We start from the raw sequence: 18,341 nt of genomic DNA, 5'->3' as shown, positions 1-18,341 counted from the left end.
GGGGGGTGTTAATCCTTGCATACTTTCCGTGCTTGTGGCAGGTACAGATGGTGGCAGAGGTCTTTTGCAGCCATCGTTCCACACTCTATGCAGCTCCCCACTGCTATTTAAGCAACCTAAGGCACAACCTTTTCGGGTGATGGGACAGCAAAGCCTACTGTGACACCACAAAGGGAGGCTTTATCAGCCTGTGACTGTAGGCAGGCTTTTGTACCCTCTTATCTCAGCGTCCTGAAGCCCTCGAGACATTGACCTAGAGCACAACCCCTGTTTTAGAGTCCTCGGTTGGTCATCTCTGATGAGATAAATGAGGCATAAACAGAGTAAAATCTGCAGGGAGTGGGGTGGGGAGTGGCCGTGGAGAGGAATCTACTAAAAATTAGAATGAACTCTGAACAGGGGACTGGAAGCTTTCAATAAAGGTCTGAAGAGCCCCAAGAACTAAAAGCAGTGAACCTCTACTGAATATTAATTACATGGTGGACACCTTACGCCTTAGCCCTGTAAAATGAGCAGCCATTGTTAGTCTTCGTCTTGTAAATGAGGCAACGGGTATCATAAACTTGCCAAAGGTCACAAGCTATTAAATGGCAAAGTAACACTTCACAAACAGGCTTTTCTGACTCCAGGACATCTGCTGCCTACCACTACTTCTGCTGCACAGCAGGAAATGTGCCGTTCCATCTTCCAACAGGCTGGCCAGGTGACTACAGCAAATGCACAACTCTGTCCCCAGGGCAGCCAACAAGCCTCCAGTTCTTCCAGATTTCTGGGCCTCCTGCAAACCTACAGCTACTTGAAGAGGCCCCCCAACATAGTGCCTCTGACCTGGAACCATAATCCTGATCTCCAGGAAGATGGTGGTGCCCGATACGTCACCTGAAGAGGGATGAAAGTAGCCCCCACCTGATTCACTACAACTGTGTGTGTCTTCAGCAACAAGTACATGATGGCACAGCAGGAAATGCTACTGCAGAGTGGTGGCTCTGAATGAAAAGGGTGACAGTGACCCACTGTACTCCATGGATACCTGGCTTGCCAATAAGGACCATAATGAATATAGGACTGGGGGTCTGGGTTGTTGTACCGGCTAGTTTTGTGTGTCAACTTGACACAGGTTGGAGTTACCACAGAGAAGGGAGCTTCAGTTGGGGAAATGCCTCCTTAAGATCCAGCTGTGGGGCATTTTCTCAATTAGTGATCAAGGGGGTAGGGCCCCTTGTGGGTGGTGCCAACCCTGGGCTGGAAGTCTTGGGTTCTATAAGAGAGCATGCTGAGCAAGCCAGGGGAAGCAAGCCAGTAAAGAACATCCCTCCATGGCCTCTGCATCAGCTCCTGTTTCCTGACCTGCTTGAGTTCCAGTCCTGACTTCCCTTGTGATAACAGCAATGTGGAAGTAAGCCAAATAAACCCTTTCCTCCCCAACTTGCTTCTTGGTCATGATGTTTGTGCAGGAATAGAAACCCTGACCAAGACAGTTGGGTCAAGAATCCCTGATGGTGAAGAAGACATTGGGTCACCAAAGGGTACCCAAGAGTTAGGATCAGAGAACCATGAGATGGGTTATGACTTATGAGCCCTTTGACTTATGAGAAACTTAAGGGATGTTATCTTGTGAGTGCTTTGAGTGATGAACTGATCCAGAGGTGAAAAGGTAGGTACATTTAGGGGTCCAGATAATAGTGAGGAGGTGGAGGATTACAGAGCCAATTTAAAGCCTGCTATAAAGAGAGGGACCAGTAGGAGTGAGGGCTGGGACTCTGGGAAACAGCAGTTAAGTCTGAAGAGGTACAGATAACATCAGGAAGCTAGAAATGAGGGCTAAATGGTCCAAAGAGGAGCCCTTGAAAGCTGAGCTGACATAGGGCAAGTGTGGAGGATGAGTTCTAGGCTAGGATAAAGAGCTGAGAATACCAGGATCCAAGAAGTAGGTATAGGAAAGGGGTCTAGACTCCCTTAGTCTAGAAAAACATAAAAACCTGTGGGGCTGCTTCAACTAGTCAAACCCTGGAGTAGCTAGGGGCACTGTGAGTGTGCAAGAGTCCTTAAGAACTGTGTACATGTACCTTTAGTTCTAGCACTTGGGAGACACAGGTAGGTAGAGTATTCTGTGAGTTTGAGGCCAGCCTGGTCTACACAGCAAGGCTGTGTCGTGAGACCATCTCAATAAAAGGAGGAAGGGAGGAAGGGAGGAAGAGGACAGGAGGGAGGGAGGAAGGGAGGAAGGAGGGAAGAAGGGAGGGAGGAAGGGAGGAAGAGAACAGGAGGGAGGGAGGGAGGGAGGGAGGAAGAAGACAGGAGGGAGGGAGGAAGAGGACAGGAGGAAGGGAGGGAGGAAAAGAGGAAGAGAGGAAGGGAGGGAGGGAGGGAGGAAGGGAGGAAGAGGACAGGAGGGAGGGAGGGAGGAAGAGAAGAAGGGAAGAAGGGAGGGAGGAAGAGAAAAAAGAGTAAAGAAATTACACAGCTGAGCATCCCATAATTGCTAGCACCTGAGAATACAACCCAGGTCCTCCAGGTTCCACTGAAACAGTCCCAGGGTATCTTTTGCGCTCTAAGATGAAGGTGGCTCATAGTGCCCATCCCACCGATGCAGTGAAAACCTGAGCACCAAACTGAAGTCCTATCATCAGGACTGCCACCATATACCCCACTTTCTGACCCTATTCAAGCTACTCACTGTGGTCTGTGGCCAGGATTATACCATGACTGGCACCTTCCATGGGAACCCACGGCTCATGGTGCTATCTACCAGAGTGATGTCAACATCACTGTCAATTCAAAGTTCTGGCACGACTTTGCCAGCAGCATATGTAAACCAATCATTTCCCCCACCTACATACTAAAGGACAGCAGTGAGTATCGCACGTTGCTAAAAAATGAACTAAGCAAGAACCATAGAAGCTCTGTGCTGTCTATGGTGAAACCACCACCAGGCATGGCCTGGAGGGAGACACACCCATCCTGTCCAAGGGCAGGGGCTCGAGCTGTTTTTCATTTACTCTGCCATCAAGTGGTACAAAATATTCTCCCATCTTATCAATGGCATATATAATGCTCCAGGCACCTGCAGATGTGGGAGTTCATGATCCCTTGCTAAACTGTGACAGCACACATTGATAGGCTGAGACTCGCCTTTTAAAAATATACTGACCATCAGGTTTAAACCAGACTGGCCCATCACAATTTATCCAGCAGGTTCTGCACAAAATCTGTACCATTTACAAAGTTTCTCAAGTGGCTTTGGTATGCATCGATACCAATAAGCACTGGTCTGTTAGGCAGGTGAGAGGCTCAAACCCCGGGAAGACTGAAGGGCACCAGTCCTCTCACACATGCCCAACAGGCTTTTGCTTGTGACATGCATGCCTGAGGAGAGCAGTGTGACCCCTCCAAAAGCAAAGCCAACCTGCCATGCTTGGTTGTTCAAATTCCTCCCACCTCCTCCCAATCCTCATGTTCAAATCCCAGCAGCCTGTTCCCTATCTCTCCAACTTCTTACTCTCTCACTCCCTCAAACTCTCTGTGGTAGTACATGGTTGTGGTCTTCATAATTACAGGTCTTTGTTTAGCCAGTTAGAAATGATGTCTTTCCTTGCGGGGGAGGAGGGGATGCTATCCCACTGCTCTGTCTCCCAAGTGCTCAACTAAGTGTCTGGCACTGAGAAGATAACGCTTCCAGGATGACTGCTGAATTGTGTACAGACCTAAGCCAGGAGGGCATGGGCAGGGTGGGTGTGGGGAAACAGCTCTCATTGCACACCCAGAGATCCCTGAGTCACTCCAGTTAGTTTTAGGGACACAGACCAGCAACACGATGCCACCATTGCCTAACCAGCCCGTTTCCTCACCTGTTGGGCTATGAGGAAGTACCTTGCACAATTCCTGGAAAATACCAAGTGTGACTGGATGGATGGCAGCTTTTGATCCCATAGCTAAGCCAGCTTGGGAGACATAGGGACCAATTTCTATGCAGTGACTTAAGTCCAGCAATTTCAGATCTTTCATGAGCACTCATAAATATTTGCTTTGATCTCTCAAAGCCAAGTCTAGTCTAGTAAGTCAAGTCTAGCATCAATCACTGAGAATCTTCAGAAAGCAGAGCACCTCATACCAGCTCCAGCCCAGAGGCATCAGTGTCGGCTGTGATAGGGGGCTTCTAAGCCAGTCTGCCTTCCGATGCCTGTCACTGTATGCATGCAGTGAAGGCACAGAACAAGAAACTCACTGAGCTTGCACTCCCTGCTCCTGAGAGCGGGTAGAACAGGAACCATGGGAATGAACACATAGAGTGGACCTGCTCCAAACCCACCCACAGGAAGTCACCCTGGGGCTTCCCTTCCCTCTTCACAACCACTCTCAACCCTTACCATCCCCTCAGAGCACAGGACGCAGTCAGCTAACTTCCTCCCTCTCCCCATCCTGCCTCCTCCCATTTCTTCACTCCATGTAGATTCTGTGGCCAGCATTCTACAGTTTAAATGGATCCGGACCTTGCTCCCTTAGCATCCAGCCATCCTCCAATGAAGTAAAAAGAAGCTGTTCATCCAGCTTACTGGTTTTAAACATGTTTTAAGGTAGAATAGTCCCTTGAAGGATTTTAAATGAGAGGTTTGTAATGAAGGAGGGTCCCTGACCCCTGCTCCTCCCTGTATTTCTTTGCTCTCTGTCCCCATGAGAGGTCTCTATAAAAACTTTTGTTTGGGTCTAGCTTAACAGCTTATAGCAATACACAGCTTAAGAGCAGAGGAATAAGTTTAGCATGTGAAATGGCTTGGGTTTGATCCCCAGTACCAAAAAGAACAAAAATGTTTGGAAAGGAAAAAAAATTCATTCAACACTCATGAGGCTTGGATTTCCTATATCACAACCCCCAAAGGCTTAGCAAATATTACCAGTGGCATATTCACCAACAGCCCTTTCTACTTCAGGACTAGAGCATGGCTCGTTAAAACCTGGATGCCGATGGACAAAGGTAGAACAATATACTCCCAAGGCTTCAGGTCTAAACACCAGCTATTCTAATCCCATTCCCCCCACATCCCCTCTCTGCCTTCTCAACTACAGAATATGAGTTTGCACCATTCAGAGAAGCAGCAGGTCTAGGCTAAGGCTGTGGAGAGGTGGGTAATGCAGTACCAAAGACACTGCCGAGCTAAGGGTAATGAAGACTGCTGGGCACCCAGCTCTGGGGACTATGTCAAGGACAAATGCAGAACAATGGCAAGACACTACTCATCCCCTACCCTCCCCCTCCTGACTATAATCACACAACCACACAACCACACACCCACACAGACACATACACACACCACCACCACCACCACCACCACCAGGGAAGTGAGACCCATTGAAACAAGTACAAGTGTCAGCACAGCCAGGGAGCCAGCCTAGTGCCAAAATGCCTGAGCCAAGATGACTCTGACCCAGTCTGTGAGGACAAGCAGGGCTCCTGGCACCATGCCTCCACCCCCTGCCTGGGACAGGCACGTGCCACACAGGCAGACAAGTCAGGAGGCCAATGGCCCTTGGGTTTTTATTTTATTTTATTTTTTCACACGGGCAGTAGAGGATGGAGTTATGCCATCCTTGCTCCCCTTGCATTGACTGTGCCTTGGGTCTAAGACCCTAAAGTGTCATTTAGAACTCACTCCCAGAGCAGGAAGAAAGCCTTGTTGGTGTGCTAGGGAAAGGCCCCCGGCTCTGAGCCAGGTTAAGCACCCCTCGGGAGCTCTCTGAGGCCTGCCACTTTAAGTCTTCTGCAGATAGCAGGACGAAGACATATAGTTGGAGCCTGGCCCCTTCCTTTGGCATGGTCCACCCTAGTCCTGGGGACAGAGACTGAGGATGATGGTATGAGGACTGAGCTGGCTTGTCAGAGAACAAGGACCATTCTGAAACCTTGGTACCCTCCAGCTTCCAGACCAACCAAGTCCCTCTACTGTTTCTCACGGACAGACACCCATTCACCACTTAAAGGACTGTTGAAGTAAAGGCGGGACACAGAAAACCAGACTCCACCTTCAACCAGTCTTCCCAACTGGGGAGCCTGGGGAAGAGGCTTTTCAAGCCTGCTCATTTGTTCATGGGTCATCTTGGAAGAAAAAAGGTGGGAATGGGAGGGGCCTGGCATTGCCACTGGTCCTGGGCATAAGAGATAGTCACACTCTCTTAGAGATAGTCACAGTCTCACATCTAGTAAAAAGCGAGGGGTCAAAAAGCACCATCACTTTCCAGGAGGGCTTTGATAGTCCTGATGGGGTGAGGAGATGTCTACCTCTGACTCAGGTGTGGGATATGAGGCTGCCTCTTTGAGTTCACTGGGTCATCCTGGACTACCAGTTTTCCTAGGAGCCCCTTCAGCTTACCCCCTTCAAGCCTGCCACTTTCCCAGAAGCTGCCTGCTGACCCAGCTCCTGCACACTCCCAAAGTCTGGGCCCCAGTCCCAGGAGAAACGTGAGCAGACCCCAGTCCCTTCAGTCAGCCTTGCTCAGTCTGTAGTCTTCCACTGGCTCTCGGCTCTCGACAGCTGACAGGGCGATGAGCATCTGAGCAGCATAGTAAGTGGACATGATCAGCGCCCGAGAGTACGGCACGGGAAAGCAGAACTTGTCGAGAGCGATGGTCAGGTCGGAGAGGATGAAAAGCAGAGCGCCGCAGCCGGCTGCCAGCTCCGTCCACCTCCAGGCTGCTCCGACGAGCCGCAGCCCTGCCATAGCTCTCCAGCCCATGAAGCTGATAAGAGCCACATAGACCCCCACCAGGTATGTGAAAGCACCTGACAGCCCGGGGTAGAGCAGGGCATAGCACAGGCCTGACAGCACTGCAATCACCAGGCCTGTCCGCAGAGCGAGGGGCCGCATGCCAAAGGCTGCGGCATAGAGTATGTGTGCCACAGCAAACATCAGGAGACCTGAAGGGGAGAGAGAAGAATGCTAAAGGAAGGATCATGACTAATGAGTATTTGAGTACTTGAGAGAAGAAGACTAGGGATATAACCCAGGAGCTTGGCTCTGGGACTAAGAGGGAGTAAGAAGAGCTATAGTTTTAAACTTACACTCTCCCTTAAACAACTGGTCCTCCTCTAACAGAAGACCAAAGTTCCCAGCCTCAGAAACTCTCCCAAATCCCTGTTCCCTCTTCCAAAGCCTCATCCTGCCCCCACCCTGGGACCCTCTTTCTTCCAGCCCCAGGTACCTGCCCAGGCAATTCCTCTAACTACTGACCGTGTTCAAAGTATCCGTGGTCCTGCCAGATGAGGAAGGCATCACCCACAGCAGAGAAGACGAGTCCCACGAAGATGAGGGAGGCACTGGGGTGGGCCAGCAGGAATCGAAAGCCATGGGCCAGAAGAAAAAGCCAGAGGCAGAAGATGGGCAGGCACTTGATAAGGGCGCTGACCCACGATGGGCTGGATGAAGGCAGCCAGAGCACAAAATACACACAGGTGGCCTTAAAGAAGGGCACCAGTTTGGGTCCCTCACTCTTCACCTGGAGGAGACAGAACAGGGACAATACTCAGAGGCTAGGGGCACAAAAGCCTACAGTGATATCTAAAATCTTAACCTTTCCCCAAGGCTGTAGTGCACACCCCAGCCCCATACCTCTGAGAACAAAGAGTCCTGACAGAGAAACCTAGCCTGTCTGGCTCCAAGCAGCCAGCAGGATGTGAAAGCCATTATCACCCTGAGGCTCAATTTACCAGGACAAGCAAGGGCTCCACTGTCCCGTCACTCTGGTCCACTCTAGGTCCTGGAACTTGGCCAGAGTGGTCACTCTCTGAACCAACAGTGCCTATTAGGATACTCCCTTTGGCAGCCTAGCGCTGTTCCCTTTCTGGCTTTCACCCCATCCCCCTCCTCCAGGCATCCCTTAGCACCTCTCCCTGTCACCCTGAGCTCCCAGCTGTGTGGAACTGGAGTAAGGTCAGAGGGAAACCACAGAAATGCACTGACTGACCAACTCATGATCCAAGCTTTAGAGCCAGAACTCAGGGCTTAGAGCCCTGGCAACACCAGGTGAGTGTCAGGCATGTAGGAGTGACAGTACCTCCACCTCCACAGGCTTTCTGTCCTGCCCAGTCTGCCCCCTGACCTTCCGTTCTACCTGTGTTAGACTAAAGGTGGCATCAAGGACAAAGAGAGGTGCTAGGGATGCTGGGAAGAGGAATAGATCTGTGTTGGAAGGAATAAACAGTGCTTGACACACCAAAGATTTCCAGGGCTAGGAAAAGGGGGTGTTGGCCATTTCTTTCCCAGAGAACAAGAGCAACTTGAGGCACCAGAGACAGGAAGGGGGTGGGGAGGGCTTCTGATCTGGAGCCAGCAGACAGGCTGGAAGGAGATGGGGAACTGAGAGGGGGAAGTTGGCCAGCTGACTGGGTCTCAGCTGGATTAGGGGGAGGGCAGCTAAAGAAAGGCTTTCCTCAAGGCCACTGCAGGCACAGTCTGAGCTGGGGGAGGAGACTCTGCAGATGCTCTGTGGTCTCCTGAAGCTCCTTCCCCTGGGTCGCTAGTTCAGGGTTTCTGAGTGTGAACTAGAGCAGTTGGGGTTCCCTATAGAACCACACTCCAAAGAAAGTGTTCTGGCTTTGTGAGAAAGCTGTTCCACACAGGACTGAGGAGACACTTAGATTCCCTGGCTACCAGGTACCTGATGCAACTAGGGGAAAGGTAAGGAAGAGACAGATAGTGGGTCCAGAGTACAAGCCTGCTCTTGTTTTTCCAGAGGTTAGAGATGGGAGAAGAGTTGACACTCCCTTCCCATGGAAACTCCCTTATCAGAGATAGTCAGGGTGAGAGCATGGCCAAAGGGAGGCAACCGGAGGGGATGCCCAGCTCCACCTGTCAGCCTTCAGAAACATCACCTTTGCTCTCCCCTCCCCCGACTCCCCAGGCCCATATTTCCTAGAAGAAACTGACTGTAGGTGGTGAAATCATGACCGTCAGAGAAGCCAGCCTTAGAAGTGTGAAGAGAAACTTCGAAGGTTGGAGTTGAGAAAGTCTGAAAAGGAGGTCAAGTCAATAGAGAGAGAGGTCCAACCTTCACCTATCGCCTGAACAGCGTTGCTAAGACAAAGGTGTCACCTCCTGCACCTACAATGGTGAAGAGGAAATCAACTTGGGACAAGATTCCCAGGAAGTCTGAACCCCGCTACACCCTCTCGAATGCTTCCCTGAGGGCCCACCACGCAGAATCCTACGGCCTGCAGCATCCAGTCCCAGGCTAAGACCCGTAGACCCGCTCCAGACACTCATGGATCAACAGAGTCACGCTTCCGAGTCACGTGCACAATGTTTTCCTCCCTCCCGCGGGCAGACGGGGGGCGCGCGGAGGAGGGGCACTACGAGAGTGAGGAGCAAAAGACCGTGACAGCCGCCGCTTCCCCGGAGAGGACAGCAGCTTCCTCCGCCCCACTCGGCGGCCTGGCTTGCCTCTGCCTCGTCCCAGGCCCGGGGGGCTTGGCCGCGGGCTCGCGGGCTCGCGGGCTCGCGGGCTCGCGCACTCACCACAGTGACCGGGGACACCATGGCGGCGGCGGCTGCGGCTGCTGGCACCCGCTCCGGGTTGCACCGCCAGGACGCAGCCAGAGCCAGGTGAGCAGACGACTGAACAAAGCTGGGGTGAAGCACAATACCTCCCGCGCGCCGAGCGCTCGGAGTACTGTCTGTGAACCCGACGACGTCACCACAGATCCAGCCAATGAACGGGCCGGAGCCTCGTGTGGGCGGAGCCCGGCTGGAGGTGCCGGCCCGGCTCAATCTGTTTCTGCGCTGAAAAGGAGATCCTCCCACCCCCGGGCGTGGGCGTGGCCTCAAGGCCACGCCTCCTAGGGAGGCGTGCCAGGGCATCCCGGACTGCGACGGCGACCCCCAGGGTTGGGTCTTAGCTTGGCGAAGAGACAGGCACACTACTTCCCCGGGAGCACCGGGAGATGCATCTTCTCTTAACACGGGAACAAAAAGCAAAGGCAGATTCTCGTCAACCTTTAAACACACCTTCTAGGAGGTCGCAATTCCTTTAAGACACGGCTTTGACAATGTAGTCACCTCCCAATGGACTCGGGAAGGTCAACAGCCACTCAACCTTCAGCATGGTAAGAGATATGTATCCAGGCACACAATGTACTACATAGACTCATAATAGCATTAAGCACGCGTGGACACTTGTGCACTGAACAAATAAAGCTACAGAAAGGGAGCTGTGGGTTGACCATCATCCTTCACTGTACCATGAAAGATATGGATGAAAGCAAGCAGCGGCCTGTATGTGGACCCCATAACAGCAACGAGTAAACAAATTACAGGCACTAGGTTGCCTTGATCACACACCTCTCACAGCTGCAACAACAATGACCAAAGATCCCAAAGGAGTGTAAACTGGCTGCCAGAAATACAATGAAATGGTTATACTAGTGGGTTGGATCCTGTTTAGAAGTATGTGTTCAGAATTTGATGGATTGGCAAGGAGTCAAATGGACTGCAATACAGCTGTGTTTGCCATTTCTATAGCCTTTGCCTCTCTAGCCTAGATTTCCTCAACTGTAAAATGCATGGGTGACCTCTAAGGTTCTGCTCTATCCAAACAAGTTGTATAGGATGAAGAAGGGGAAGGGTACCTGGTTTAAGGAAGTACAAGTCTATCTAACCAGCTACATGGAAATGCAGGTTTCCAAATACATCCGAAAGGGTAGGAATGTGGTCTGTAATATAGCACTGAGCCTTAACTGTGGTGTCAGCTGTTGGGAAGGCAAAGAACACTGACCACTTCCTAAAATGGGGATACAGGGTCGTGTACACTGGACCCCAGCCTTGTGGTGACCAGGGAGAGACACACATTGAACTCTCCAGTGAGCCCTTCCTGGGGTCTTTCTCTTCATCCCCCGCCCCAGGCCTTCACCAGCCATCCTGGTCCCTAAACTACAGACTTGACATCCCCTCAGAGAGGGGCAGCCCTTTTCCTAGTGACAGTATTGACAACCTAAAATTCCAAATGGCATCCAAAAAATGTGAGAGTCAAGGTTTGAGGGAGGGGAGTCACATGCCTAATCTCTAAGCACACTCAATTTTTTTCCTAATTAGGAGCCTCTCACCTACACTATTACCAAATGTGTTGCTCGGAAAGGACATTGAACTGAAAGCAATACAGACTCGGCCCCTTCTTGCCTGGGACTTACTGGTGGTGTAATTGGGCATATGCTATTCCATCTTTGGAGCCTCGATTTCCCATCAACAGGTTATAAAATCACCTCATACATTTACAAACCCTCGCATGTCACTTAAGGGAGTAGTCAAGCCAGGTATTTTTGTTTCTCTTGGCCCTAGTTTGCCTAATTATAAAGATGAGATTATGAACTTTTAAGAGGATTTCTCTTACTGGGGCAGAGAGTGATATAATTGAGGTCAGAGTTGTCAGAACTCTGGTCCTCTGCAGGAGCAGTAAGTGCTTTTACCCACCAAGCCATCTCTCCAGCCCCTGAGGTTGTAAACTTTATTAGTTGTTCTCAAAAACTGGGACCAGCCAAAATTACTAGAGCTCAAAACATGTTGTTGAGCACAGTGGCACACAGCACTCAGGAGGCAGAGGTAAGTGGATCTCTTGAGTCTGAGGCCAGTCTGGTCTACAAAGTGAACCAAGCCAGGGTTATGTTACACAGAAGAAAGAAATAATAAAATTCAATGTCCTACCTTAGCCCTACTAATTCACCAATTGTCATAAGCTTCGTATAACAAATACCTAGAGACACAAGAGATATAAGGTCTAGAAATGTTATTCACAGGATTTTACTACCAGTAGGCAAAGTAACTGCATAAACAGGTGGCCCACAAAAACATAGCATCTCTCCTCCATGCCGCTTCTAAGACTGCCCTCTTGCCCATTCAGAGTTGTTTGTTATTTTGTTTTGAGACAGAGTCTCACTGTATGGCTCTGGGTAACCTGGTACTCTATGTAAATTAGGCTGGCATTAAACTCACAGAGATCAGCAGCTGCCTCTGCCTCCCAACTGTTGAGATTGAATGTGTGTCACCATACGCAGTCCAGATATATCCTTGGTCCTTCCCTCTACCATTGGGAGCTCAAGCCCTAGACTTAAGTACAGTGCTTCCCAGGACTCCCACTTCTATCTGAATTCAGCTGAGAGCCTGTCAGGGTGGGAAGAAAACATGGACAAAGCCCACTTGACCAGGCTGAAAATCTGGCATTTCTAGAAACTATGCTCCTCCCTGGCTAACTCCAAGCTCTCTTCCTAAAACCTTGGGCTTTGGCAGTGTGTCTCTGAACCAATGGCTGATTTTGTTACCTAATCCTCATCTTACTCTGCCTCCTTGAACTCACTGAATTTCTGCCCTGCCCTAACCTTATCTTTGAAGACAGGATGCCCAACGGCCAGAAGTTCCTCTTCAGGTGGCTAACTAACCGGTCAGGTTTAAGATCTCTATACTAGATGACTGCCCCATGACTTCTGACTTCCTTACAATCCTATGATAGTGTGCTAAATGACACCTCTCAGCACCATGACAGGTGACCAGAAAGAACCATAAATGGAACAAAAGTAGGGGCATCTGAATTCCCAGAAAATTTCTATTCATCCCCAGAAAAGAAAGGACTCTTTCTGTCCTTCATTAGCCTATCCCTCCCTTGTTTCTTTTACCAGTGGCTATAACTTCCTGATTAGCCATTAGAGCAGCTTCTTTGCAAATTTATCTTTCATTTCTATTCTTGGCCAAGAATAAGAATCTTCACTGTTCAGTGAGCATTCCATTTTCTTGTGGATTCCATAACTCCAAGAGGGAAAAGGAAACCAGCTATTAGCACCAGTTTGGTTAATCTGCCCACATCTCTACAGGTCGTAATTGGTCCTCTTAGGTAAATGCTCCTGAGCCTTGCCTGACACAGACACTAAAAACTGTGCTTTCCCTCAAAGAAAGAACCTAGCCTAATTTTATCCATATGGGTAATATATTTTGATATAATTTTTAAATTTCTTCTTTAGAGGTTTAGAAAGGTTGTTCTAGGCTTTCTTTTTTTAAAGATTTATTTATTTATTTTATGCATATGAGTACACACTGTAGCTGTACAGATAGTTGTGAGCCTTCATCTGGTTGTTGGGAATTGACTTTAGGACCACTGCTTGCTCTGGTCAGCCCAGCTCGCTCCAGTAGACACTGCTCGCTCAGGCCCAAAGATTTATTTATTATTACAAATAAGTACACTGTAGCTGTCTTCAGACACTCCAGAAGAGGGTATCAGATCTCATTATGGGTGGCTGTGAGCCACCATGTGATTTGAACTCAGGCCCTTCAGAAGAGCAATCGGTGCTCTTACCCGCTGAGCCATCTCACCAGCCCTGTTCTAGGCCTTCTTGTTTCTCTATTCCAGGTAGCAGGGAGGTAGAGTAGGACTTAATGAAAATCGGCATTTCTTCTTTTCTGTACCCCTAATGACTTCTCATCTGGTCCTTCTCACACAGCCCTGTCATCTCCTCTGTACCTGCCTGTCTTAAAGAAGGTGAGCCCATTCACTGGTTGATTTGACCAATAAATGTATATGTACCAGCTATCATCTTAGATACTGGAGTTATAAATATTGATTAAGATCAGCCTCTGAGCTCATGGAGTTCACAAGCAGGCAAGTAAACAGATGGGTGGTGTGGCAACTGAAGTAATTAAGGTATGAAGCTAGGTGTGGTGTCAGAAACCTGTAGTCCCAGATGCTCAGGCAACTCGTGTGGGAGGCTGCCTTGAGCCCACAAAGTCAAGACCAGTATGGTCAACACAACCTCAAGAAAAAAAATGATAATAATAACTAAGTGGCAAAGGTATGTCAGACGTGACATAAAAGAAGACATCAGAGTGATTCATTCAAGGCCTGTCACCGTAGAAGGAGGTGGGGCTTAATCTAGAAGAAGTTAGCCTTCATTGATCGAACAGCAATGGATACAACTCTTTAGGAAGATGAAGTCAGATGTGTACAAGAGACACGCTGAGTCGAAGACAAGCCTGTGGCACTGGGCTCTGGGAGGGAGAGGTTGATTATGTGAGCTGGAGAGGAGATATTGAGAAAGTGGAGAAGGACTAAGAGGAACTGGGTCAGGAAGGATCTTGAAGGTTCTATTAAGGAGTTTGGACCTGGCCCAATAGATGCCATTTGTTTTCTGTTCTTAACGTTTCTGCTTGGTTCTGGCTCCCTAGGCCTGGTCCTCACTTCCCTGAGAACATCAAACGGCTTTCAGAGTCTTTACTGCTGTTACACTCTCATTTACTATGAAAACCTGGAGAAGAAATAGTAGAAGTGCAACAAAGTCAGATGAAGTATGCAAGTAGGTTGATAGGTTGGGGTTGTTTGTCTGTTTTTGAGACAGTACCTTATTATGTAGCCCAGGCTGGCCGGGAACTCTGATAGGTTGGGGTTGTTTGTCTGTTTTTGAGACAGTACCTTATTATGTAGCCCAGGCTGGCCGGGAACTCACTGTATAGACTAGGCTGGCTTGCAAAGATTCACTTACAATCCTAGAGGGATTGAAGGCCTGTACCATCATGATTATGTTTTTTTAAAGAGAGATGAATGTATGTCAGACAGATGGGGGTGTTTGGAAGGTACTAGATACCGACTGAGAGTTCAGGCCAGAATAAAGACGGAGATCTAGACTTTCCAGTCACAGTCAGTTCTTTCTTGGGCTTTTGACTAAGATAAAGGGCATAGGTAATAGCAATACTGACAGCTGTATGGATACGACTAACCAGTGAAGAGCAGAAAAGAAGGACCAAGCCAAGCTCTGAGGGACATGACAGTTAATATTATGGCAGACAAAGGAAAACATTGAGACAACCATATGTAAACATATACTAAAGATGTGGCTGGTAAGTTCTGATATATTCAGATACAAGTGTTCTCCCAGAGAAAAAGACGGGCACAGCTAACCGATATGCACCCCAGAGATAACCCGGGATTTGTGATTCGGTTACCTCCTTCCAGAACAGGTGACAGATGGTGGTCTACTCCTTTGTGATGTGACAGAAGATTAGAAGATGTTGAGCCATGACCTATCCCCGTTCCTAACTATGCTCTATGCCCTAAGGTCTATGTAAGACACTGTCCTTTCAGGACCCTCAGTGAGGGATGAATTTTGACACTGTGAGAGATAGTATGTGGAATTAAAAGTGGTCTCCTAGAGATGTTCTGGGCTCTGTGATTAGACTCTGGGCTTGAGGCTGGGAACACCCTGGTTCAAGTCTGGGCTTTTCGTGTGCTGTGTGCCCTTGTCAAATTGTTTGGCCTCTCTTAGTTTCTTTTTCTACATAATGCCAACCTGGCAGGAGTGATATGAAAAGAAGCTTGTCAATACAATGCATGTGCCACATCTAGCTGTCAGGAGGTGCTGGCTCTCTTTTGTTTATTGGCAAGGACATTATTTAGACTTAAGGTCCAAGTGGAATTTCATAACTAAAAAATTGTCAGCCCGACCCATCTTTCTACCTCCTCAACTTCATTGCCCATCCCCTTTTTTAAAAATAACCCACTGACTCCAATTCATGCTGCCTGAGTATGGGGCCATCCACTGGAGCCACACCGTAAAAGAAGACTGAATCGGGGCTGGCGAGATGGCTCAGCAGGTAAGAGCACTGACTGCTCTTCCAAAGGTCCTGAGTTCAGATCCCAGAAACCACATGGTGGCTCACAACCATCTGTAATGAGATCTGATACCCTCTTCTGGTGTGTCTGAAGACAGCTACAGTGAATTACGCCAGAGCAAGCAGGGCCGGAGTGAGTGGGGCCGTCCTGAGTTCAATTCCCTTCCTTATCCATGCTAGAATATTGATTGGCTTGGTCTTAGTCTGGTCTTGCTCAGTCAGTCACAGCCCCTGTGGACCCATCTTTCCTTTTGCTTGCAACTTATCTATAGATTTATGTCTGTTGTCCCTAAATGATACATCTTCTTGAAGGCTACTTTTTTTTTTGGGGGGGGGGGGGAGCAACCATTTAATCAGTGCTCACTGTATATCAGGCTCTGTATGAGGCACAAATTTCCTCCAAAGGTCATGTTGTTTGTCCAGCCGCTGGTTCATGCTTGCTAGCCGTATGACTCAATGCTTTGTTCTCTAGCACCAAGCACCTCAAGCTGCACGTGCACATGAGTAACTCGAGGGAACTTGTTAAAAGGCAGGTATCAGAGCTCCACCCTGAAGCTCTTGAATCCAAGGCTTGCGGTAACATGTGGGCACCCATGTGTTTAAAAGAGCTTCCTGGTGCTTCTGATGTGTCCCACTCTGTGGCTGTTGAGAAGTTCCACCTGCCCTTCAGAAGACCATCCTCATAATTCCAGGGAGACAGAAGCCCACCCTGAACTTCAGCTCCCTTAAAAGAAGAAGAGCATGAATTATAAAACACTATGTTCCAGGAACCTCATGTTTCAATGCCTTAGGTATATTGCTTTATTTAATTCCTATAGGAACTGTACGAGAAAACCATTTGCCCCATTTCAGAGGACACTGAGGCCAGAAATGGTCACTTGCCCAGGAGGAATTGCTGGTGCTGGAAATCTAAGCAGGAACTTCTGGCCTCTGCTGCCAACCCTATGACATGGAGCTGCCTCCTGCACCTGCCATACCCAATGCCTCTCTTATGTGTGTCCAGTTTCCCACTGTCCTCGGTGCCCAGTGGCATGCTGATGCTAGTCTTGGTTTTCGACAGGCCTAGGAAAAATGGAAAAAGATAAAATGGATGCTACTCTTCTCTTTGCCTTGCCTCGGGAGTTTCAGGACATCAAGTACTCTCTGCTGATGGCCAGGAAAAGAATGCTGAATCAGGATCTGGGCAGTGGTGGCGCACACCTTTAATCCCAGCACTTGGGAGGCAGAGGCAGGCAGATTTCTGAATTCGAGGCCAGCCTGGTCTACAGAGTGAGTTCCAGGACAGCCAGGGCTACACGGAGAAACCCTGTCTCGGAAAAACAAACAAACAAACAAAAAAGCAGAAAAACAAAACAAACAAAAAAAAGAATACTAAATCAGTTAACACACCCCAAGAACAAGGGTAGTGTGAAGTTCAAAGTTCTGTGCACCTGACCCTTTATGTTCTGGTCTCCACAAACGCGGAGAAGGTAAACACTCTGTAGCAGTCCCTTTGGCAGGGAAAGGGCAGAAACGAATCGGTCCTCCTTATTTGGACCATATTAAAAGTCCTGAAATTTCAAACGAAAAAGGAGAGGAGGAGGAGGACTAAACACAGCCTTTCAAAATAAACTTCATTGTAAAGTTTTTATTTTTAAAGGTTGAATTTTCAGTTCTGTAGGATAGAGGTTGGAGGAGGGAGGGCTGAAACCCCTCCTTAATTAACTGTAGCCCTCTTCTTCCTGGGATTTTAGTCAGAATTCCAGTTCTTTCTTCCTCCTTTGGAGTTTGAACCCTATTGTAACACAGGAGCCTGACATACTTCCAAAGCCTGTGGTCCTCCGGACGGGAGACAGGAAGTTGGGCTGGAATAGGAAAGAGTTTGGAGAGGGCTGGGGTAATATAAATAACTTTCCTGACCTTTGCACATGGTCTCCCTCCCTGCTTCCCCATCCCCACCCCCAGCCTCGCTGTCACTGGCTTCATTCTGGTCTGAGAGCAATATCCTCAAAGGTCCAGGCCAGCCTTCACTGTCCCTTGTCCACTTTTCTGGACACTTTTCTGTCCACTTTCTATCCCAGCTGAAACGGAGGCTCCATAGGAGCTCGGTTGTGTTGGTGTCTGTATCTCAGGATGCAACCTGGCCTGGTGTAAGTGACCAGTGAGTGCCATTTATACAGCTGACTGGAGAAGGAACAGCCACATTGGAATGGGGATAGCTAGAGAAGTGGTTTGTGCCCAGGAGAGTATCTGGAAAGAGCCGGGCAGTCTGTTCTTCCCTGTTATTCCAAGACTGGCGCTCAGATGCTGACAGTGGGGAGATAATTACTAATTCAGAGCCCCAGGGCTTAATGAGTGGAATCTCGTGGGTATTTCCCCCTAAAGCTATTTTCTTATTCAGCTCTTGAGACACTGAATCTTTGTCCTCCCACCCTTCCATCACTGGGGAAGAAACAACACCAAGGTGAGCCCCAGAAGCTCTAGGATCTAATAGGGTGTGGGATATTGATGGAACTGGGATGACAGCAACATGGGATTGAGTGGTACAGGACGGGATGTGATGGGACAAGGTGGTGAGGGGGCAAAGGGCGCTGCTGAGATGGCTCAGGGGGCAAAGCTGCTTGCTGCCAAGCCTGACCTGAGTTCAGTGCCCAGGACTCACATGATGGAAGCAGAGAGGTAGAGAGGAAAGAACTGACTTTTTGATTTTGTCCTCTAACTTCTTCATGTGT

The 18,341-nt window shown here is 49.0% G+C and overlaps 2 protein-coding genes across 2 annotated transcripts in view; one reads left to right on the top strand and one right to left on the bottom strand.

Annotated features, from left to right (window-relative positions):
• Window positions 1-5,103, top strand: part of Igsf22 (immunoglobulin superfamily member 22) — a 21,524-nt gene extending 16,421 nt beyond the window's left edge. Inside the window, 6 exon segments of the mRNA XM_031384871.1 lie at window positions 695-807; window positions 809-954; window positions 956-1,050; window positions 2,590-2,739; window positions 2,742-2,917; window positions 5,065-5,103. Coding sequence (XP_031240731.1) covers window positions 695-807; window positions 809-954; window positions 956-1,050; window positions 2,590-2,739; window positions 2,742-2,917; window positions 5,065-5,103 — 719 coding nt within the window.
• A 418-nt stretch (window positions 5,104-5,521) lies between these two features.
• Tmem86a (transmembrane protein 86A) lies at window positions 5,522-9,661 on the bottom strand. The gene is made up of 3 exons (XM_031384313.1): window positions 9,508-9,661; window positions 7,225-7,489; window positions 5,522-6,911 (listed from the first exon to the last, which is right to left on the bottom strand). The coding sequence occupies exons 1-3, from the start codon at window positions 9,526-9,528 to the stop codon at window positions 6,475-6,477; spliced, it is 723 nt and encodes a 240-aa protein (XP_031240173.1). The 5' UTR covers window positions 9,529-9,661; the 3' UTR covers window positions 5,522-6,474.
• Window positions 9,662-18,341: the final 8,680 nt, after the last annotated feature.

This window comes from Mastomys coucha, unplaced genomic scaffold (genome assembly GCF_008632895.1).
Source record: "Mastomys coucha isolate ucsf_1 unplaced genomic scaffold, UCSF_Mcou_1 pScaffold21, whole genome shotgun sequence".
NCBI classification, from domain to species: Eukaryota; Metazoa; Chordata; class Mammalia; order Rodentia; family Muridae; genus Mastomys; species Mastomys coucha.
The sequence above is the reverse complement of the archived record's forward strand: the minus strand, read 5'-3'. Positions and strand labels throughout refer to the sequence as shown.